The 23,466-nt window shown below is 44.9% G+C and overlaps 1 protein-coding gene across 9 annotated transcripts in view; it reads left to right on the top strand.

The window, feature by feature from the left end:
* Nucleotides 1-23,466, top strand: part of CYTH3 (cytohesin 3) — a 47,704-nt gene that overhangs the window by 9,515 nt on the left and 14,723 nt on the right. For 4 of the 9 annotated variants that reach the window (XR_010466484.1, XM_065031640.1, XM_065031646.1 and 1 more), the window contains exons 2-7: nt 14,650-14,732; nt 14,936-15,067; nt 15,265-15,329; nt 15,748-15,814; nt 18,670-18,788; nt 22,492-22,572. Coding sequence is in view for 8 of the 9 variants with exons in the window: in XM_065031640.1 (XP_064887712.1) it covers nt 14,650-14,732; nt 14,936-15,067; nt 15,265-15,329; nt 15,748-15,814; nt 18,670-18,788; nt 22,492-22,572 (547 nt within the window). In the remaining variant the exon portion in view is untranslated. Of the gene's footprint in view, nt 1-5,817; nt 5,892-7,531; nt 7,551-14,649; nt 14,733-14,935; nt 15,068-15,264; nt 15,330-15,747; nt 15,815-18,669; nt 18,789-22,491; nt 22,573-23,466 lie in introns of those variants that run through there. The other 5 variants (XM_065031644.1, XM_065031643.1, XM_065031647.1 and 2 more) reach the window with 4 other exon arrangements.

Here is a 23,466-nt window from a genome sequence, read left to right as displayed (position 1 = left end):
GCTGGGCGTGCGGGCAGCCTTCCCTGCGCTGCGCGGGGCCCGCCCCTCGGCCCTGGCGGGTGGTTGCTGCGGCTGCTCTGCTTGGGGCAGAAAACAGAGCACATGGGTTGAATTTTTTTGGCTATAGGAAGTGGATTTTTGTGCATTAAGTGCAGCAACTTTCTTTTTTTCAGTATCTGAGAGGAAGCTTCCCTACCCCCTGTGCTGGCGTCGTGTGCGGTTTTTAATAGAAATACATGGAACTCTCTTTGCTCTCTCTGTGCAATGTAAGCTGGAAAGGCTGCGGTGGTTGGTCTTGGTCTCGTACCAATAGATGACATAGTATCACATCAGCGTTTTAAAAGATTAGGTGGTTTTTTGTAAGAGCAAACATAAGAAGAAGACTAGTTTAAGTCTTTCAGCTGTGAATTCACTGATACACAAAATAAAAAGAATATATATTGTTATTGTTCTGATTTTGCTGAAAACTTATTTTCCTTGAGCGTCTTCTGCCTGTGTTGTAAACCGGAACAAGTAACGTGTGTTATGAAGGGGAACGGTTGAGCGAAACTGGTGATCCCAATTAAGTACAAATACTGCTCTGAAGTCGGTGGAGCCGGTGGGTGGTGGGCTTGGCAGACAGATCCACTGTGCTGTGTTAGACTTGAAAGGCCATGTGGAGATGATTATCTTCTGGCGTTTTGTAGTGAAGGTTTTTGAAGCAGCTTTTCTTTATTTTTAAGGAGTGAAAAATAGGAAGAATAGCTTCAGTTTGCGCTGAGTAGTAAAATAGTTTGCTGTAGTAGCATATGGGAAAACAATTTATTCAAAGGTAAGCTGCAAAAAGAAGTTCTCCTGCTGTTTTCCTATTGGCGGTCTTGTTTTCTGGAAGCAGCCAAAGATCCTGTGCAGCTGGGACTAATACAGGATCCAGCTGTAACTTTTATTGTTGTTCAGATGTCCGGTGATGGTCGAATCTCAGTTATTGTGTGGAAATTCAGTAAAGGAAAAGGGCAGGGTGGGAAAAAAGTGACTCTATAAAAATATTCCAGTAAAAGCAACAGGAACTAGGAGTATCCATTTCAGAACTCTGCCACAAATCCCATCCTGAAATACTTAAACGCCTTCAGATTTTTCTGTAGACTTTAAGTAATCTAGGAGTTCTTGCTTTATTTTCTAAGCAGAAATGAAGTCAGGCGATCGGAATGGGAAGGTGGCTGTTCTTTTACGTTACTTGGGGAGGAAGAAGCCAGCTTCTCCTGCATGGTACAAGGTTTTAGCTAACACAAAATTCTGTACTCTTTGAAGTATCGGTTCAGTATGGAAAGCTACAACGTGGAGTGTATCGAACAGTTTTGATTTTACTAATCTCACTTATGCTGTGTTTCACTAGCCTTTGTTTTATAGAACCTAAGTATATAAGAAGGGGGAAAGCCTAATATTTTCCCGTAGAGTTTGATTTACCTTTGGTATATAGAGTGCCTCCAACTCTAGATTGTGTCTGGGATTGAGATTAAACAGAACAAGTGAGCAGTGCAGCGGGTGGGGAATGGTGACACTACTTGATGGTCAAAACAATGCATCTCTTTTTCTTTTAAAACAGTTTGAATTTTTTTTTTTCCTTCTTAAAAAGGTCGTATTTGTCTATTTCTTTATAATGTAGCCAGTCATCCTGTTTCTCCATTACTTGAGACCAGTGATGACAGTTTAGAGATGCGCTGTCCTTGAGGTATCTCCTTCCTTTCTAAATCTTCCTTCTAAACTTCATTTACAGATAGGGTCCATCAAACGGCTATATGAATTTCAGAATTGTTTTGCTGTTACTCTGAGTCTTTAATTTTGAATGTTGTTACTCAATCAATTTGTAATTATTGTAGTTTAATAAATTTATTACCAATTGTGTACAAGTTATAAGCCCTGACAGGCTGGAAGAGCTAGCTTTTGAAATACTCTGAGTTATTCCATTGCTAGTGACAGTGAAAGGAATTCTAAAACATAACTACTGTCTCAAGCATAATCCTGGCCAGTATGAGTGCGTTCCTTTCCGTGTGCCTCAACTGGCTGCTGATATTAATTCTTCTGTTGGAGGGGTGGAAGGAGAAAGGAGGAGGGTTTGTGGTCAGCCGGGTACCGTGGGGCAGCCCGGCGCTTCGCCCCTCGGTGCTGGAACAAACAGCCCCTTCCTGAGCTTGTAGGAGGTGGAAGCGAGGGGTCGACAAACCAGCGTGCTTTGAAAGCAAAGCACTGCTGGCACAGGACAGTCACAACAAAAGAAGCGTCTAGAGCGTCACGTAGCGAGGTGCTGCATGCAGCAGTGTAAGATGCGGTGGGCGCTGCGGGCAGAGGGAGCTCTGGAGGCAGCGGGTTGCTGCGCTGGGGTGCCGCTTGGTGCTGCTTGCATGGTGGCTCATGAGTTCACTGTCAGTGTGTTCTGTAAACCTGCAAACAAATCAGTTGTGTTTTAAATTGGCATGAATTTCTTCTTCTTCTGTTTAATTAAGCAAATTACGACACTTATTTTGCTCTGTTACTGCATTGGGTGATTTATATTGTGTACCTATGTTTGGGCTTTGGTCTGATTGTTTCCTCTCCCGAACACTCTTGTAGTAGTCTTTTTATTTTATTATACAGTGTTATAAATTAATACAAGGCAAATAATTTGCTGCTTTTTTTGGTAACATTGCTGTGATTAAATAAGCTGTATTACTTCATTTTAGCTTTGTTTTGCAAGAATGGTGGTCAAAGTCCTTCCCCCCCAGTTTTTAGGGGTTGTGTTCTTGATTTCAGTTGTGAGGAGCCCAGAAGAATCTCTTTCAGCTTAGCTGCCTTACTGAGGTGCAGGTCGATTTACACTGTGTAATTGGTTCCATGTAGACTTTGCCAATGTCAAAGACCATTAAAATACAGCAACCAGAATAAACTTTGTTTGCAGATTTGCTTTAAGATGCTTTGGCTGCATTCGTGATATAAGGAAAATTCAGAAAATATTTAAGGCTGGAGAATAAAACCTGCCAGCTAAACTGAAGGAAGTGTTATGATAATAATGGTGTACGTCTTTGAGACAGCGAGCGCTGCGTTTCAGCGGCTGCTGCGTTGGGTTTTTCTCTGGAGCTCGCGTGGACGTAAGAGGCGATTCTTTTAATGCGACGGGAGAACATCCAAAGGTCCTTCCCACATATGAGAAATAATAGTATGGCAGGTCTAGTGAAGTTTTGGCTTTTTGCTCTCTCATTTTACATTTTGAAGAAAGAGTTTCCTGCTGAACAAACACATGTTAGCCTGATAGCGTTTTCCTGTATTTGAATTGCGAACAGTCAAACGACTCAAAAAATCTGTTAAAACCCCTATCTACTATAACATGCTATATGTGCATACAATAAATCTATTCAACTAATCGGTCTGCTTCCTTTCCTTCCCACCCCCGTGCAGCTGGAAGTTCATCAGCTTCTGCCCCATGGCTTCCTCTGGAGACTGGCGGGAGTGGAGTCGGGGTGGCAGGCGCTCCTGGACAATGTCCTCATTATGTCCTGAGGGTCTGCAGAAGTTGTCATTTTCCATTGCTACTAATTCTTATGGAAACTATGTGATCTATTTAGTAGAAGCACATAAAGTGTGCCATGCAATGTTGCATGGTGCAGTATTTAGTGAAAACATGTACATCGTCATTAAATCAGTGGAAAATATTTTTAGATTTCACTAGCAACTGGTCTGGCATTTAAAATGGAAAATTAATGGTAAGACTTTATTTTCTTAAGTTCTTAGCTAGGCTGAGGCAGGATAGCTAGAGTTCCATTGACCGTTAGTTTGTAATTAACTATGCTTTGAGTATGTGTATGGTGAGATGTTTTTTAAGGTACAACTGTGGAAGAATTCAGGAAAAGGAAAAAATTAGATGCTTCCATTTGTCTTAGCAGTTGTAAACCTTCATGGTAAAATACTTGCAATACTAATGGAATCCAACAGCCTGATTTAAAAACTTGTGTAACAGTTGATTTTTGGTGACCTTTTTTCTTGAAAGGATCAAAACAAAGTATTTCAGAGCTGGCTTCTGGACACTTAGTGGTGCTGGCTGAACATCTGCCGCTTCCGCGTGCTGCGGGGCGCGCGGTGCTGCTCGAGGTGCAAATGCTTCAACGAAGCTCGAGGGCGCGATTTGTTATGACACTGACGGGACGGTAGGACAGGTGCCGTATTGAAGAGTCTTTTAGAACTAGTTTTTGTATGACTGTGAAGGGGACTGTAGGCTTGTGCCTGTCTAGGTGTTTGCTGTCAGGATTAGATGGTGGTTGCTGACAAAATCTTTGCGTGTTAGTGCCACCACTTCTAATACCAACCACTTTTCCCAGTGGTCAATAGATACTTCAAACAATGAAGAGTTGATCTGCGGATGGTATTCTCCAGGTGCTCTGTGTGTGAGTTACAGAAGAACCTCTAAACTGCATTGACAGGTGTTCTCCCGTCTTGCTGTGTGAACTGTGTCGGCAGGGTTGCACACACTGTTGCTTCGAACCGCTGAGCGGAAGTTACAGCGTGATGTTTCTGGTTGCCCCGAGGCAAGTGTCGGATGGTTGCAGGTGTGTTGAGGTGAGCCAGTTTTTCCAGCGTTGCGGTTTGCCTGTGTGTAGCGACAGCGTGTGCCAGGTGGAGCGCTGCTCTGACCAGGACACCGGCTCGCTCTTTGGAATGTGCTCAGCAGGAGGCACGTCTGACCACCTTGTCTATGGTATCTGCAGGTAGAAAAATAAATAAAGTAGTAAAACTAAGTTTTACTCATTTAGGAAGTGATATATTTGATTGTTACCTTTGGTGCCATGTTGCGGGTAGCAGAACTAAAGCGTTTGGTCCCACTCAGTTGTTTCCCAGTCAACGAAAGTGTTTCCCATTTGAGCATGGCAGGGTGGAGTGGGAGTCTGAGAAAGAACGTTTATTGGTAGGAGCAGCAGGAGCTGGTGGAGTTAAAGAGGTGGAGGGTTGAATGCCAGGTAGTTGCTTGAAGTTTTAAAATCTCTATTCATTTTCAGGAAAAATGCTGAATTTTATATGTTGTAAGTCAGAGACTTTGAGAGTAATAAAACTAAATTGCTTAGATCTTTGAAGTTGTAAGGATGTGATTTTTTTTCTTGTTAAGTACTTAGCTGAGGAAAAAAATGATTAAATTATTTGAAAATGAAGTACAAAAGATTATGTGTTCAGATTATTTTTCAGTGGTCTCTGGAAGGAATGCAGTCGTTTTGCCAGTACAGGCAGAAAAAACAGCTTAGGGCAATGTAATATTTTAGCAGATCTGGCTGAAACTGTTAGGGAAACTTTAAATAGGAAGAATGTATTTATTCGAATGAGTTTTTGATCAGAATGCCAGAAGATCTGCTTGGAGTATGAAAGATCTTTCTTTTTTTAACATAGAACTTATGTCTGTACTTAAAAAGATTGAAGCATATGTCGAATGTGCTCTCTCTTGGCAGTGGGGTGAGCCAGGTTGGTGTGAGCTGCCAAGCAGAGAATGGGGGACCAGGGGCTTGACCTACGGGAGCTGCGGCGTCCAGCAAACCTCTTATCAGTGGAGCAGATAAAAAGCTCTTTTATATCTGGATTAGTGACCTGTCGAGCTAATTGTTTCATGGTGTGATGACAGCCAACAACTCACAAAAGCTAAATAAGCTGTTTTCTGAGGAATCTGAAGAGACTTTAAAGTCTTAAACTAAGCCTTACTATTCCTTCACTAACAAATGTGTGAATGAGTTTGTGACCTCTCTTGTTGCCCTCTCAGCTACAGGGCATGTGGCCAATGGGCCTCTTGATGTAATAGCAACAAGCTGCAGCAATTCAAGCCTGAGATGGCCAAGAAGCAACATCCTGTGTTACCTATAGCCAGTGTCTCTCCGAGAGCTGCAGCTCAGCGGTTTCCTCAGCAGGTACTGGGGTTGCTTTTTTCGGCGGAGACTGCAGGGACTTCAAAAGCTTTCTCAGCGCCGGGCACGGCGCTGCGCGCGACCTTGTGCGCCGGGAGCGCGTGGTGTTCTGGGGGAAGGTGCACGCTGCTTGAGCAGTTGTTTGCTAGGCGAGCAGTCCTGAGTGGCGCTCTGGCTGCATCTTGGGGCATTCTTTGGGGAATGAGGATGTATTTCAAATCCAGCAGCGGCACCACCTCCTTCAGTGTGCAGCTGATCTTGGAAACTGAATAAATAGGAAGCCTCTGCAATAAATACTGCTTCTGAAATCTAATTCCAGAGCTGTGTCAGGCAGAGATGGGGGAAGGGGAAAGATGAACTTTGCCTTGCTTTTTCTGAAAATTGGATTTGTGTGCTTTAGAAACAGCCAGCAATCGTAAGGAACTGGCTAATGCTCTCCACTAATGAGTGAAGTGCAGCAAGCAGCTCCCTTGTTGGCAAGAGTAGATGTTACTGGAAACTTGTGACGGAAGGGCTGTCGGAGCCCCGTGTTGTGCTGGGAACGCGGTAGGTCTGGTGAGCTGTGCCTGAAGGGTTCGAGGTGCTGCTGGCGCGCGGCTGCAGGACGCCCCGCAGCTGCTGGGTGGCATTCCTGCCAGGTTTCCGTGCCGTGCCCAGAGTGGGTCTGACAGGAGTGTCTGCTGCTACTCTGGTGTCTTCACTTCTCGAGTCTTTTTTTCCAGGGTCTATCCTAGGAAAAAATGTAGGTGCACGCCAGCCAACCGTTTCCTCATCCCAGTAGCTGGGGGTGCTGTGGGAACACGGCCGTTTTGTAAGGGCAAAGCTGAAACACATTGCTGTAATTTTATTGTTTTTTCCTTCTCATAACATTTCAAAAGAGGAAGGGAACAGCATGTTCTTGTTTGCATCTTCCTCGCCCAAGAGATGATGAAATGGTCTCTGCTTTCAGAAAGAGCTGTCCCGTCCTTGGTCTGAGATGCTTGAATCTGGAGCTGCAAGCTCTGTGGATTGGCAGCAGGACATCTGCGGTTAGTCCAGTCGTTCCCAGGGACTACTGGGAGTTGTGTGCCGGCGGGAGACGGGGTTGCCTGCTTACCCTTTCATCCACTCGTACTCCTTGAGACTGCTGGAGAGAGTCCTGTCCTGGTTGACAAGGAAGAGGACTCGACAGGAGAGGTTTGTTCTCCGCTCGGCGGAGTTGCTGGGGATCCTCTCAAAGCCTCTGAAGTGAACACGGAGCCAAGTCCTGCTCAGTGGCAGCAGCAGTTCAAGCAGTCTGGCTTCCCGGCCTGTGTGGGCTTCCACTGCTCCGTCCTGTTTCCCATCAGCAGCCAGGACTGGAGGAGAGAGACTTGGATGGCGACTGATGGGCTGGATGTAGTTCAGCACTAACCATTTCCTATTGTGCGTGAGAAGGGAATGTAGTATAATTTACAAAGGTGGATATTCATTGCCAGTTTTCTGATCTGGATTTGAACTAGATAATGTCTTCATATTATATACCATCAAGTCAGCTTGCTGAAGACTTAGTGGAAATCTGTTAGAGCTTGCTGATCTGAAGGTTGCCATCTTGCCGCTGTTGAAAGCTGAAGCGTCCTTCAGGTCCCGTCAGCACCGCCTGTACGCACGGCTCGATCCGAAGTGAACCGCGCTCTCGTAGAAGTGGGTCACGGGGCCATCCAGCCCCGTTCTTTGTGTAATTCTGTGTGGTAATACATGACACTTTTGGGGCATTTATGATTTTGCCCAGTTAAAAGCTACATGCTGCTTCTGTTCTGCAGCTTAGAAGATCTTGCTCTTGGAAAACATTCATACTTTTTAATTTCAGAATTTTCTCTTCCTGCTGCAGGCAAGCAAAATCCAGTGTTTATTTGGTCCCCTTTCCTTTGCACTGGAATGAATGGAGGGTTTCGGTTAAATACGCGGTATCTCTAATGTGTCACTTAGCGATGCTGGGCATACTTGGCGTGCCGAGCTGTTCCATCCACCTCCTAGGTGACGCGGAGGGGAACCCTGATTTCCCTCCCAAGGCTCCCCCGTAGAAAGTGGCTGCAGTTCTGCATTGCAAGTGGATCCAGTATTTGCTGTCAGCTCTTGCCTGTCATCTCTCCTGGTGTCATTGCTGGATAATTCTCTCACTCTGGGGTGCTAAAATTTCTTGTGGCCTTGATCTTGCTATGAAAGTGAACAAAAGAAATTCATAATTTTCAGACTTTTACTCTGTAAAGGCTAAATTTTGTATTAATGTTTACTGTAATATACTGTAAGCAAAGGCTTCCAAATGCAGACATTGGAGAAAATTTTATTTCAGCTGTAGCACTAAGGGACCTGCCTATTTGTTTCTCCAGTTTTGCACGTGTGAGTCCTCCATAGGGAAGAAATCACTGTTGAATTATTCTAGAATTATTTATCTGTGAGACCCTACCTTGCGCCATGGATACTGGGGGGACAGGGAGAGGGAGTTAATTTGATTCTCTTTGTCAGTGTTTTGTCGGTCTGATCCAGTGCAAAGAAAAGGCTTGAGGTCTCTTATTTTTTGGAAGGGTAAAATCTGTATTCATACTGGTGGTGCTACTACACAAAGCTGATTCTGATCACCCCTCCCTATTATTTGATATGGGGAAAGAAATCAGATGCAGCCGTTTTATTAAAAAGCTGAGGAAGCTGAAAGCCAAGTAAAAAAGACTTAAGGCAGTATAAAGGCGCCGCTGTTCCTGAAGCAGCAAGGCGGTGCGAGGCTCTGCGTTTTGCTGACGGTGCTGGGCACTGCGAAGCGTTACCGTCTGTCCCCGGTCGCTTCAGCGTTGCTGGTTTCCCCGTGGGCGGAGGGCGGCAGGCTGAGGTGATGGCGGGAGTGGCAGGGAACGGCAAACGCTGTGGTCAGGATGGTGATTCACCAGATTCTTTGAGCAGGGGTTGGCAGCTGACGCTGATGAAGGCCCGTGTTATCTTGGGTAGTATTTCCTGTGTCTGTGCTAATCTGTTCGTCACCCTCCCCAAAGCACATACCACTGCAGTGTGGCCAGTGTCTCCCTTTCTCATTTCCACTTCAGCATACGTTTTTTCTAGACTTCTTAAATATGCATGGCCATACATATTTTAACACTTTGTTATTAATGCAAGTATTAATATATTTGGGTAAGAGACTTAGAATGTTGAGTTAAACTCAGCTTTCTTTTCATATTCAGTAATTTGTATTTACATATTTTAGAAATACAAGTTGGCCTAGAAGCATCTTCTGATCTAGAAGCAAGAGCAGAGAGACTTCAAAAGAAAAACGCTCCTAAAAGGAAATCCGCACTCATCTATTTTTAATATCAGGTTGAACTACTTTCGGGATTTCGAGAGCACAGCCTGCGAGGGGTGCGGGGCTGGGCCGAGCTGCTTTGGGCTGCCCGCTGTCAGGGGCTGCTGTCGCGCACCTCCCTGCCGGCCGGGCGTTCTGCTGCTCCTGTCCCGTGGTCCCTCAGGGAAGCCGCCTGCGCTGCTGGACCCGCACAGGCCAAACCCAGACAGACAGGCTGCAGGCGGGACGGTCTGTCCAGGGGCGCCAAGCGATGCGGGAACGTGGGGGGCTGGCCTGTGAACTCTTGCTCAGACCTGGTCCCTGCATGGTTCTTCCTTCTTTCTCCTCAAGTGATGCTCTTTTACTTTGTTGTTGCAAAACACCTGGTTCCCTAATGGAAATACATAAAAATAATGAAATAAGATACACTATTGAATAGAAGATGTAAAGGAGGTAAATATAATGTAATTGTGGCCTTCGGTACTGCCTGTTCATAAAAATAACAGGGTGTGGACAGTAAAAAGGACGTACCCATTAACTCAGACGCACACTGCTTTCAGATGGCAAATATCTGTGTCAATGGCGTGATTAGGAACTCAAAAGCAAGGTCGGTGTCTCTCCCATTCTTCCTGTGGGTATGTCTGTGAGGCACGGTCGAGGTCTGAACGCGGCGGTAAGGTGCCTTCGTGCTTCAGTGCCACACGAAGGGCGGCGAAGAGCTCGCAGCAGGGGTTGGCGGCTCGTGTGGGAGCTGTGGGGCCTTTGTGCTGCTCCGCTGCGCAGCCGCTGTTGCTCCTGTTGTCTGCACGCACGGTTTGCAAAGACACACGTGCTGCGGCCGTTGCTGCAGACTCTGCCGTCAGGTTCAAGAGGTGCAGTTGCTGTGGTTTGTACCTCACAGACAGAGGCGTGTTTGCAGGCAGCGTGGCGAGGCGGCACTTCTGTGCGCGGCAGCCCAGGCCAAGTGTTTGCTGGGGGGCCGGTAAAATGCATGGATCAGATTTTTCTTTTTCTCTCCAAATCAGTGTTAGCTGAACCCTGATATTGCACAATTTGGAGCGGCCTACTTTCTGCTTGGCTGCGTATGGTAACACTGATTACATTATATATGGCTATTCCTTACCAGGGCAAAAACGTGATCTTGCCTTATTTAAAGTCATTCTCATGGATTAGAATAAATACTGTGTTTGCTTTAAAATAAGTGATTTCACACTTGGCCATGCAGTTACCCTTCTGTTTTTCTTTTGTAGAGAATGAAAATGTATTTCATACTTCCAATTTCTTATGTTTCTGTTCTTTCAGAAACCAAGATGAATATGAGTCGCTGGTATAATTAAACCTGCCTTGTCATGGAAGTGAAAAAAACACAAATTAGTGGGTCATGTCAGAGGGAAAATGTTTCCTCTAAATTCCCGAAAACATATATTTATGCGGTAATAGGATTGATATTGTTAGGCTTGTTTCCCCTCACATTGTTAGAAGCCCAAAAGGACAGTATCTTAACTGTAACTTGCCAGTGAAGTGTCACCTTACCCTGGAGTGGAAAACGTTTTCAGAACATCCTGTGAAGGTGTCATTGCCAACCACGAGAACGGCGGGTGCTGGGGATCCCTTGGGTTTGGCCGCTAACGCGCTTTCTGGCCACAGCGTCCCCGTGGCTGGAAACTCAGAACAACCGCGCAGGCCGTGGGCTGCCCTGGGTTCCTCGTGCCGCTGGCTGTAGTTCTTGTCTGTGAAAGGATATCGCCTGCGGGATTCTTTTCCCTCTTAACGCAAGTACAGTGCTCTGATGCTAGAGCACGTTCAGCAGTGACTAAATAGCAAAGATTGGTGCAGTAAGGTAGGTGAGGAAGCAACCAAATCCAGCTAGTTTTACTGATTGAATTTTACGCAGATATAGTTTAGTTTTGCATTGTGAAATGAATCTATTCAGGAGGGAGTCCTCCTACGAAAACTTGTGTGGAATTCTCAATAGCCACAAGTGGTCACAGCTTTGTTTATACACTCGTCCGAAAGCTGGGAAATGTTCCTGCAATTCAGTCTTAAAACAGGGAGCGTGTAGGGGAAGAGGAAGAGAGAATAGCCTGAGAATATCCGTTGAGGCAAATGTCCCGAGACAATCAGATTTGTTCTCAGAGATGGATGTGTATTACTTTCAAGGCCAGAAGAAGCATGTCTGCCCATTCTGGCATGGGCAGGAGAGGTTTGTTTAGGTTTAAGCCTTGCATTGTGTAAACTTCTTTACACTTGCAAGATGTTTCAATTGCAGCAAAATCAAATTCCTCCTAATTGTTTTTTACTTGGAATGGAAGCACTTAAGACCACCAATTTGGGGCTGACATGGGAGAAGGAAAGTATTTATCTTTGTGAAATAAAAGTTAGTTGAGCAATGAGCGTCAGGGAATTGTGTTGCGTCGTGAGTGGGGTTACATACAGAATTCGTGTTCTCTCTGTCTTAGGTAGCACGTGGTTTTTTCTGGCTGTGGGTTGCTTTCCTGCATCCTCCCGAGAGGCGGACCCGACCGGTGGGTCTGAGAGGCTGCGGTGGTAGAGTGAGACTGGTTTGCGCCTGGCTGGTGACTGCTGATCAAATACAGAAGCACCAACCCCCCCCGAAACAGACAAACCCACAATAAACCACCACCAAAACAACACAGGAGTTTGGGTTCATAAAATACCATTGGAGAGCTGTAAAGGATTTAATTTTTGCTATTGAAAAAGGCGGTGGTATCAAGGGTATGGACTTGGGAAAGACTAGATTTGTGTCTCCTGTTGTGGGATTTGCTCCCGGCTTTCACCAACCGGTGGGGCTTCGTTTGCGAGCCGATCCGCCGCGGTTCTCTCTCGGCCTGGACATGACTTTCCCTCCTCTGCTGCCTGCTCTCTCAAAGACTTTTTCTTACATCTTCATAAATGTCAGTGGAAGTAAAATACTGTGACCTTACCACTGGTTTCTGAAGCTGAGCAGTACTGCACCCCTGCTCAGTTGTACCTTGGTTCTTTTGTTCTTAGCAAAAGATACTGGAAACTTTTGGCTCTGATGTCAGTACCATTATTTAAAGATGTTGCATTAATGTGCAATTTTCTCTAAGTGCTGTCTTCTAAGTGCTCTGCAATTGCAGAATCTTCTTTTCCAGCAGCCTTCTCTTGTCTTGCAGCTGGCAGACAGATACTTGATGTTATTTCCTAATGCAAAAGGCAGCCTCATTCCTTTTAGTTTATTTCTCTGTTGTCCAACAGCATCATTAATGACGCCGCGAGGGCCGCGTCTCCGCTCGCCGTGGTCAGAGGGAAGGAGGAACCGCGGACGGCCCTCGGCTGCTGTGGAAGGGGCCCCAGGTGCTCGATGCCTTTCCTTTGCGCTGCTGGAGCACAGGAACCTGCCACACTTCGCGTTGATTCCGGCAGTAATTTCACTTGTTCTAGATACTGCAAACCCGCCCCAGGAGCTCTCGGTGCGCGGTAACGCAAGGGAAACGGCACTGCAGTACAGCTCCCTGACACCCGAGAGAGGTGGTGGCAGCAGCTAAACCAGGGATTCTGTAACTCAAAGGAAAAACCAGGCACCATCTAGGAATTCTAAATATGTAATACTTTAATATTTAAGACTATAATAGAGAAATCCTATAATACTGAAGATTATTTGCTGGTTGGGTTCTGGTTAGCGTTTTCCGTTGCCAGTGAAAGTGAGAGGTACCGAAACGCCTGCTGTGGCAAAAAGTTAAAAGAAATGAACTCTTGCTAACATGGGTGCTGCGAAATTTTAACTAACTTCATCTACTGAGGTAGTACCTCAGAAATGCTCTGGGGTGCTTGAGCATACTGCCTAGCTAAGGGGGATTATGCACCGATTGCCATCTTAATAGTCAACGTTGGGTAACAGTCTTCATTTTTTAAATTGTCAATGCTCAGCTAACGAATTGGAATGTTTGTGGTATGTATGTGTATGTAGTGTGTGTGTAGTCATAAAATCTCTTGTATTTTGATGGTTTAAGATCTCAGTATGCATGAAGGACAAAGGTGTATTTGTAAGGTTTGATGTGAGAAGAATCTCACTGGTGTTTGCGTGCACGGAGCGGGCGCGTTTCTGATGACAGGAAGGGAAAAAGCAGGTAAACGTATTGAAGTCTGGTGTTTGTTCAACAGAAGACTGTCATTTCCTAAACTGGAAGTAATTTAATCAGGTTTGTATCTGAAGTAGTTAAATGAGATCATCTGCCATAATTACTTCATGTCTAGCAAGGTCTGCTACCATTTGGATTTTTTTGTTATGTTTTGAATTGTGAAAAGAAAGCAGCTTAACCACTGGGTGTCGAAAATAATCAATGTATTTCATCATCAAGATGTGAACAGGCGCTGTGTTTCACACGTGTCTTTAACCGTCTCTGTCGAGCCGAACCTTTGCCTGTGATCGATTTGTTACACGTGTGTGTGACATAAAGAAGCAGCTTGGGCCATCCCAAATGACTGCCTTTATTGTGTGTTGCTGTTGGGACAGAACCATTTAAATAGCTTTATTATTTTTTGTTGTTCCCTTTCACTGAGCTGGAAGGAAAAGCTGTTCTGTAATTAAGGAGCTATTTCCAAGAAGGTGGGTGGCATTAAAACTGCTATTAGAGGGTCGTTGCAAAGGAGGTGAATACTTGTGGTTGGTGTCCAGCGCTGTACAAGTGAGCGGCAGTGATCTTTGTCCAAAGAAGTTCCTTGCCAGGGAAAATCTAAGGGCTCGGGAGCAGCGGAGGTTTGTGCCGATGAGCGTGCCCGTTTTCCAGCGCGCGCTGGCCGCGTCCCCTCCGCCCCGACGCGCCGGGCACCGCGCTTGTCTGAGCATAGCCAAGGAGGGGCCTAACACTGACTGGAACGCTTCAGCTCTCTTAGGTGATGTCACGCAAAACCACGAGTTTGTGATACAGTGCGGTAAACGATTCTGACTGATATTTATTTGTGTATCCTACTGGTGGAAAGTATTTGATGTTAAGGATGTCGGGAGTGTTCTACTTAGCCGCGTCTCTGCTCTAAAATGAGGACGCTGTCTGCAGTCGGCGTTGGATACACAGCTTCAGCTGTTCTGGCTTTTTTCCCTGAAAGAGAGTCAAGTCCTTTGAATCATAATTAATTTACATGAAGAATTTTGGTCCGTTACTGAAATAATGGGAATGATATTGGACTTGAATTTGACAATTAAGCTGTAGAGCCAAATCTTACCACATACTGTATGATAACAAGTTTCCTTTGATTGTCTAGCTTTCTTTGGAAAGAGAGATTCTGTCCATAGCCATTCATTTGGTGAATTCTGATTTTGTAAAATATAGTTACTGTTTGGTTTGTTGTTTGTGTTTTTTTTTTTCCTTAAAATGATCCCAGCTAAAATGAAATGTCCTGTTGCTTCATCTGAACTTAATCAGGTTTATTCGGTTTTCTATCATGAGGTATGTTTGCAAATGTTAAAAGGTTGTACGTTTTGCTCTGTTCCAGTGCCTGATGACCTGTCCGTGGAAGAGAGAGAAGAGCTTTTAAATATTCGTCGCAGGAAAAAAGAACTGATTGATGATATTGAGGTAATTGATCTATCTGTAAAGATCCTTAGAAGACTGCTTCAGTAGACTGAGTTATAGTAAGCTGCATTCCTAGCTATGAATTCCAGGTAATGGTTTTAAAAGCACATAAATGGTGTGAGCTAAATGTTACTAATAATGAATAGGATTGATGCATCATTTGTGTGCTTCTATAAAACGGTGACTTCTGTATTTATGTGGTGCAGTACAGGCACATGCGCACGTTTGGGTGTCACCAGCTCGCCGGGCGGCAGGAACGCGTGCGGGGCGGGAGCGAGAGCGGCCCCTCGCTCAGGAACTCTTACCCCGGCGGTGCCGGTTTGTCCTGGCGCTCCGACGTGAGCACACGCGAGTTCACATCGCGCGTTTAACATGCGGTCGGTTGTGGTGAAATCTTCAGGCTAAGTATCAGTTTTCTTCAGGCGACTAGCAAATATTAGAAAATGAAACGTAATTGATCGTATTGATATATGACAGATGATTTCCAAAAGTGTTTCAGTGTAGGTTAACGTATTGTCTTGTCTTCTTTCGGCAGAGATTAAAATTTGAAATTGCTGAGGTTATGACAGAAATCGATAATCTGACTAGTGTAGAAGAGAGGTAAGTAATGCTAACATATGGACATGATTTAGTAAGGCCTTGGAACAGGCCTACCAGGAATAGCAAACTAAAATAGCTTTATCATGCCAAACAAACATTGGATCACCTTTAGTCAGTCTGTTATAAACTATGTAAAGCCTGACTCTTATCCTGTTCTTGTGGGTAACTTTTTTGGACAGAGAATATGTTGGATAGAATGCAGTATTTCAGATTGTCCAGTTGATAATGATAGAGTTCTCTGAAGCTGCAATCGCTTGAAAGAACTGAAAATAGTAACATAATTTCCCCCTTATAAAAAGTGAGGTAATAGAAAATATGAAGTAGCCAAAATACAAATGAAAAGAAGCTTATCCAGAAGTTGTTTGTTTTGTGAAAGAGCAACTGATAACTGCTTGTTGTTTCTTTTCTCCATTTGTAGCAAAACTACACAAAGAAATAAGCAAATAGCCATGGGAAGGAAGAAATTCAACATGGACCCCAAGAAGGTAGAGAATCTCTTGTTCCACTTTTCAGGAATCACGTTCCTGCTTGTAATGTGGTCTGTGGCAAACACAGTCGTGTTTTCTTAAGGCAGCCTTTCTGATAATACAAGTTCACAGGCGTTATTTGTGTATCCTGTAATACGCTGAGCAGAAGGTGCAGTTGGAAGCAGTCATCCAGTCATTTGCCAGTCGTGTGTGCTTTCTTCACTTAAGCAAACCTTTTCTGATAATGGAGGTTATTTATCAACAATCAAATATGCCAGGTATTGACTGAGCCGCCTTGCAGAAACACTCTTTGTACCTGATAGAGGTGTTCTTTGTTGATATCTCAAATATCATTCTAAAAATATTTTGATATTTGGCTGTTAGTGAGGCTGTACTTTATTTTGGTGCCCTCCTATTTTTGTTTCTTCCAAGATACATCTAATGTTTTTTAATTTGTTTTCAAATATACTCTTATATTTGCATATCTAAATTGTCTGTGGAAAGGGCATGTGTGCTGTTGGGGTGTGGAGACGGGGGCTCCCCCGCCGTGCTGTTCGGGCCGGGAGACGGGGGCTCCCCGCCGTGCTGTTGGGGTGTGGAGACGGGGGCTCCCCGCCGTGCTGTTGGGGTTTGCCGGGCTGCTGTGGGGAGGGCTCTGCCGGTAGAGTCTGCAGAAACACTTGAGGAATCCCTGCAGAGGGAGTAAAGCCGCGCTCGGAGCTCGCTGCGCTGGGAGTCACCGCTGCCCGCCTTGGGCCCAGAAAAGGAATTCTCTGCCATCACTGCAAAATTTGTAATTAAGTTACTGTAAAAGCGATGAAATTCGAAGCAGATTTCATTGCACTGACTTAAATGCGTGCAGTATTTGCAGTGAATAGTGGCTATTCTGTAGCCATGAGGGGGTGTGGGGGTGTCGAGTGCAGCTGTCTGCCGTCTCCTGTCCGTCCCCAGAGAGAAAACGTGCATCGGGACAGGAGGTAGCGTAGGAGCTGGCGGGGTTTGGCTGACCTATTTTTACCATTTATTCCAGACGCTGGAGTTGCTGTTCCAGACAAATTCCTTTTCCTGTCTGTTTGACTGCTGGTTCTTTAACATCTTAAGAATTAAAAAAAATCCAGGAAAAGGGAACTGAAATTGATCATTGTAGCATGTTGAAGTATCTGCTGCTCTGCGCAGAAGTTTGTCTCACGTGCTCCGTGTCTCTCATCTTCTTCAGTAACTTGTGCAGCTCTTAAAGAAACTCTTCTGCCCGGTCTGTTTACACCAGGCGCGAATAACGCGGTGCAGGTGCCGAGCAGGGGAGCGTGCGGCTGCTCCTGCTGGTGCTTGTTGGACGGAAGGTTCTCGGTCGACAGAGCTGGGAAAGCTCTCTGAATAACTTCATGTGCGAAAAAAACATTGTTTCATAGTCAAATTAGTTTTTTGTACAAATAGTTATCAAATGAGCTTTGAAGGGAGCGTTGAGGAAAGCTGCCCTTACAGCTTCAAGGTAAAACAGCTTATTTGGAACGACAGCACATCTGTTCTGAAATGACTTACAGATATCGTCAGAGTCGGAATACCAGCCCGTCAGTGAAATGAAGCTTGCAGATGGTGATAAGATTGTTTGGAGAGGGTTACGTTCCAGACTTTTTTAAAAAGCTTCAAGCCGTATAACATTACGGTTCATTTTGTTTGTTAAATTAGGTCAGAAAATTGACTTTTTTTTTTTTTCTCAGGCAAGTAATAATTTCGTTATAAAAAACCAGAATCAACCAAACAGAAATATGGTTACTTTTTTGAATGTTACTGCAGGGCCTTCTGTGCTATATCAAAAAATAATATAAGTTTTCCCAGTTGTAATGAAATAAAAAAGAAATACATTCCATTTGCCAAAAAAACCCAGAAAGCTTTTACTATTTCTGAAATGACGAGGTATTTTAGTAGGGAGGATTTGGAGTGGTTTGTGGTCCTCTGAACGTGTGCGGGCGGCGGGACGTCAGGGTGGCTGCAGCCGCCGCGTCCCGCGCGTTCGGCGGGAGCAGGGCGCCGGGGTGGCGCCCCTTCCGTCCTTCACGAAACCCTTGGAGAACTCCTAGTCTCCTTTCTTTACCGCTGTGCAGAAGTACTCTGGGCATCCCCAGAGTGTTACAGGGCCAGTGATTTTTGGAGGCGTAGGAGCCCAGGGCCTTGGTCACGTTCCCGAGGGGCAGGGTAAGAGTCTCCTGGCTTTGCTGGCCGCTCCCTGGGAGAAGCTCCACTGGTTCTTTTGTGAATAGTCCGTTCAAGTCCTCGTGGATAGTTCAGTTCCAGCGCAACCAGAAGTCACCGATAATCCCCGTGTCAGCGTAAACTCTTTTAAACCAGTTCCAGTACCTTCAGCCGCGACTCCTGCTGCAAGTAGTGGCTTGATGTATCGGGCCGCAGTTTGTAGATTATAGCAGGTGCTTTACTTTGTCTCATGGTGGTAATTAAGTTTTTTCTACGTACCTCTTCATTATGTGATTTTTACAGATGATGTCTCTGCAGACATTTATGCAATATTGTGAACAGGCCAGCTCACACATTAACTCCAAAGAGCAACACGGAATCGTTGTTCAATTAATATTTGATATTTCCATTGTTGAGGGAGTCAAGCTGCCACCTGGTACTTGTAGCCTTAAAAATATGTTCTTGTTATAGTCTTTAAATCAGTACTAAATATTGCTTATCTAACTGAAAAACATTTGTTTACCATTTCATTTAAAAAGAAAATCTGTAGGCTAATGTAATTCCTAATGTACTATGTATATGTCTGTGTCAGTGTATTAATACCAAATGTTATGAGTGGTATTTACATAAATGCTTGTGGGAGAAAATGTAACATTCCTTTTCCTCTGGAATTGCTCTTCTAGGGAATACAGTTTCTGATAGAAAACGACCTCCTGCAGAACACTGCAGAAGACATTGCACAGTTCCTTTATAAAGGAGAAGGACTAAATAAAACGGTAATTGGAGATTACCTCGGCGAAAGGTAAAATAAAAATACTTAAACTTCATCCTCACGTTTACAAAGCAAACTGGGGTTCTGGTAGTTACCCGAGAGCTGCCCTGCTGCGCTGAGGTCTGGAAAAGCTACGGCGGAAAGTGAAAGTATTGTGATAGTGGGTTTTTATGTTAGGTTGTTACTGGTTTTAAAAGGGTGCGTTGTGGAAAGATACTTAATTTGTTATAACTTGCTGTTTTGAGAAAATATCCATAAATGTGGCTGTAGTGCAGAATTTGATACCACGAGCTTGTGGAATGTCGGACAGTTGTATTGCAACAGTTCCGGTAACTCTTGATACTGTGCCCAGACGAGGAGTGATTTACAATCACTAATAACTGGACAGTTATGAAATTACTTATTAAAATGGGTAGTTCCTGGGACAATAGTTATAAGCTGGTTTACTGTTGTCGTCTTCCCTGCACACAGACTTCCCACTGGTAAGCAGGTGCCTCAGAGGGCGGCCGCACCATCTTTATCAATCCCGGCACAACAAACATGCGACATGCACGTGTATGCATAGTATTGCAAAGCACAATCGAAATGCGAATTACCTGCATTGCTGTGCAACCGGAGTTGGTGTGGGAAGGGCAGCAGCGGGAGCCCAGCGCGGGGTCGGGGCGCGTGCGCCCGCTGCCGGCCCGCGCGGTGCCGTGCCCGTTCCGGGGCTTTGGAAGCTGGCTCGTGGGGGACACGCTCCTGTAGCCATGTGTCCTGGCAGATCCCTTTTGAGGCACCCGTAGTCTATTTACAGCATCAACAGCTTAGTTTCTGCTCAGCAATTTCCTCCTGGCTTTAATAGGTTTAATGAAAGTTTTCACTGTAAGATACATATTTTGAAAATAGATCTTTGCTATGAAGTTTCTGTGTATGTAGACATTTCAACAGTTTTTGTACAACAGCATTATGTTGTTTCTCTTGAATATTTGGCCGGTCAGTAGTATAAAATCACTTGTATGTTAAGGTCCACAATTGCCACACTGTAACAAAGCGTATAGAAAGCAGCCTGTTGGGTTTTGGGGCCTGCCCTCCGCCTTGCTGTTGTCTCCTGAAATACTTCCAGTTTCTGTAGCCCTATTCCCGGGACCCTTGTGTTAATGCAGAAAGGCCCTACGCACATGTCCAGCCCCGCTGGAGTCATTGGTAATACTCGTGTGACAGGTTCACATTTCAAATTTAAAGAACTATTGCTCTTTCTTTTGCATCCCTGCAGGGATGCTGCTGGGCGGCACTGTGGTCTCATCTGAAAATACACAAAGCCGTTCTCAATATTGAGTATGTCTACAGATAAATACGCAATTCGGTTATATCTTCTGAATTTTTCAAGACTTAAATATAGATGAATGCAGCGGCCATACCCAATAGCAACTTTGGTCAAGAAATAAGTATAAAAGTATAAATCAATCACGTTTGTCTGGAAACAAGGTGTCAGGCCTTTACAGCCTGGGGTATAATAAACACCCTGGGATAAAGTAAAATATGACAGCTGAGGTGGTCTCAAGGTGGCTGTTGGGCGGTTCGTGCTGTGCGGAGGGCAGGGCACGTTACAGGTGAGCTCTTGGGGAGGCAGGTGCTCCCTTTGATCGAGGCACGTGGGGTCTGAGGACGTTCTCTTTTATTTGGCCACTCCCTCTCAGGGGCCCGTCATTAATTACTTCTGCATGCTTGCTAAATAGAGCTGAAGTCAACAGAACGAAATATTTGTAAAACATTCTGCCATAAAGAGATGTATATTTAAATTATTCACTTTTATAGTGTTACAGCACTCAGCAAACTGAAAAAAGTGAATGGTAAAATGGAATGAGATTATACTTTAAAATGTACAATAAATAAGGGATGAATTACATCTTAAAAATATTTAAGATTTCTTTGTATGTGGGTAAGTCTTTACTTATTTTTTACGTGGCTTCCTGGTTGGTTTCTTTGGAGCTGTACCCAGGTGTGCCCAGCATCACTGTTAACACAGTCTACATTAAAACCTAGAAAACCAAAAAGTAGACTAGAAGGCTAATATATTTTCTGAATTACTGAAGCTTTACGTACATATAAGCCATATAAGTCATTGTACTGTTGTGCTACCACTTGATATCACTGCACTGAAAAGTAGTCAGGCAGTTGAGTTGTGCATGACTAAATTGGGTGAAAATGGCTTTGTTTTGCTTGACAGAGCTGATGTGTTTTTCTGTAAATGATATGGGGACATCCTAATGAATGAGCAGTGTGTTCTATGGGTTAGTTCTGAGTGTTGCAGGTCAGTCTGACTGTGCAGTTCGTAATGCAGAGGATGTTTCTTGGTGGGTTCACACGTTCCTGTGTTCCGCTGGAGGCTGATATGCAACACTCTGTCTGGGTGATATGATCCCCAGGGTGTGCTTTAATATAAACCTTTACACTTCTGGCAGATGGGCTCAGTGGTGGTGTAGACCGAATCAGCCTGCATGCAAATGGTTCTGTGCTCGCTGGTTGCGGTGGGTCGACCCCGGCAGGCGCCACCGAAGCTGCTCCGTCACTCCCGTCCTCAGCTGGACGGGGAGAACAAGATACCACGGAAGGTTAAGGGCAGGGAGAGACCGCGCACCGGTTACAGCCAGGGGCAAAGCAGGCTTGGCGTGGGGAAAAAGCAGTTTATTACCAACCCAATCACAGGAGGATAGTGAGAAACAAACTCAGTCTTAAAACACCGTCCCCCACCCCTCCCTTCTTCCCAGGCTCAGCGTCACCCCCGGTTTCTCGCTGACCTCGCTGTCTGCAGAGCTGTTTCTCCCACGTGTTCTCCCTGCTCTCTCCAGCTGCATGTCCTGCAGGTTTTCCCCCCTTTTAAAACACGCGGTCAGACGCTCCCACCGTTGCTGGTGGGCTTGACCAGCAGCGGGTCGTCCTGGGCCCGCTGGCGTTGGCTCTCACCCCCGTAGCCCGCCCACTACCAAAACTTGCCATGCAAACCCAATATGTTAGTGTTTAAATGTTACTTTGGCATTTGAACACCTTTGTACCAAACAAAGCATCATTTGGCTCATGATTTACGTATCGGTATAAAAGACATGTGAGAGAAAGCCAGTTCAAAACGTATTTTGGTTTTTAGTAAACTTCCATTGCAACAATTTTTGAGAATGATACAAGAATTTAGTACGTACTAAGTTGCTCTTTTTGAAAGCTGTTTTTCTTGGGTACAATCAGTTGAATAATTTCTGTTCCTTATCTTTCTACATAAATTTAACGTACTGATTAAATACTTTCTGTCCTTGGAGGAAAAGGGGGATAGTTTGTTTTTCATGCGTTGTGTGGCTAAAGAAATTAATCTTACATTAACCAATGTTTTAAAAGTTCATGACAATTTCTGCAGGGGACTTCTTAGTGGATCAGTTGATTGGGTATCGTGCCGTGTTAGGGCGGGTGCGGAAAGGACAAGTGTGAAACAAAGAAGGCTGGGCCCTTTGGGGGCCCTTAGGCGAGCAGGGCCAAAGGCAGCTCAGGTGTACTGGCTCTTGTTAATGTACCAGCAAACCCAGGCAAAATACTAGTATTAAATATTAAAATACTTCTCAAACCAATGTGTAAACTGTTTTGATGACTTGATTCTATCAGTATGGTCATTTATTTCCTTGCTTACTCTTGGAAGAAAATAGAGATAATTAACAAGTCTTTACAGTTCAGAATTGTAATTGTCTGTTTTCGTTTTTGTCTTTCATAGAGATGAATTTAATATTAAAGTTCTTCAGGCTTTTGTTGAACTCCATGAGTTCGCTGATCTCAATCTTGTACAAGCCTTAAGGTGAGTCAATTCTCTCTCTTTCCGACCTGAGCTTCCCTTACTGAATCGCACGTTCGTGTGAGCCTGTGTTGGTTTACTGGTCGGAAGGCTGATGTGCAGCTCCGCGCGGTCACACGCGTTGCCGTGCAAGCGAGCGGAGACAGCTCTGCTTTAACCCTTCCGATGGCTCGTGTGCGCTGCCTGTGGAGGTGGGAACTTCTCGTTACTTCAGGTGAACACAAACAGCTAAAGCATAGCCGTAACTCTTTGGTGCGCCTGCCATGTGTGGACATGAGAAGGTCTGAGATAGGTAAAAACCAAACGAAACTCCTAACCCAAGCAAATAAATCATTTCCTTTGATGCCGTGTTTTTCCTTCTTTCCCTCCATCTCGATTCATTCCTCTGGGCGGGAAGGGGGAATCCCACTGACCGTAATAGTTGATTATGTTCGGCTGCCAATAGGTAGACTTTGAACCAAGCCGTTTCCTCCTTCTTCCCTCCGAGTTTCCCACTTGTGTGAAATAGCGCCTTATCTCAGGACGCTCCCTTGCCAAGCGAACAGTTTACTTGGTTTCTCCGGGCTGCCGGCATACAGTGACCTTGTGAAGTCCCTTCTTGTCTTGGTGGAAATCCATAACAGATTTAGCAAATCAAGTTGATGTAGATAGTTGTGCCAGTTATTTGTCACAAGCGGCTCCCTCGTGACACCGGATAAATGGAAGTGTCCGTGTGATCTTTGGTGCGGTGCCTCGTGACGCGGAGTCAGAGCAGCTTTGCTATGGTTGAGTGATGTGGTGGTGGTAACTTGAGCTGCCTGAGGCTCTGGCTGAGGAAGCCTTTTTTCTGGCTGCTGAAGCTTGTCTGGGAGGCTCCGTATTCCTCTCTGTTACCCATTTAACATTAGGTTTGACTTT

The sequence above is a fragment of the Columba livia genome, chromosome 15, assembly GCF_036013475.1.
Source record: "Columba livia isolate bColLiv1 breed racing homer chromosome 15, bColLiv1.pat.W.v2, whole genome shotgun sequence".
NCBI classification, from domain to species: Eukaryota; Metazoa; Chordata; class Aves; order Columbiformes; family Columbidae; genus Columba; species Columba livia.
This window is presented reverse-complemented; position numbering and strand designations above follow the sequence as displayed.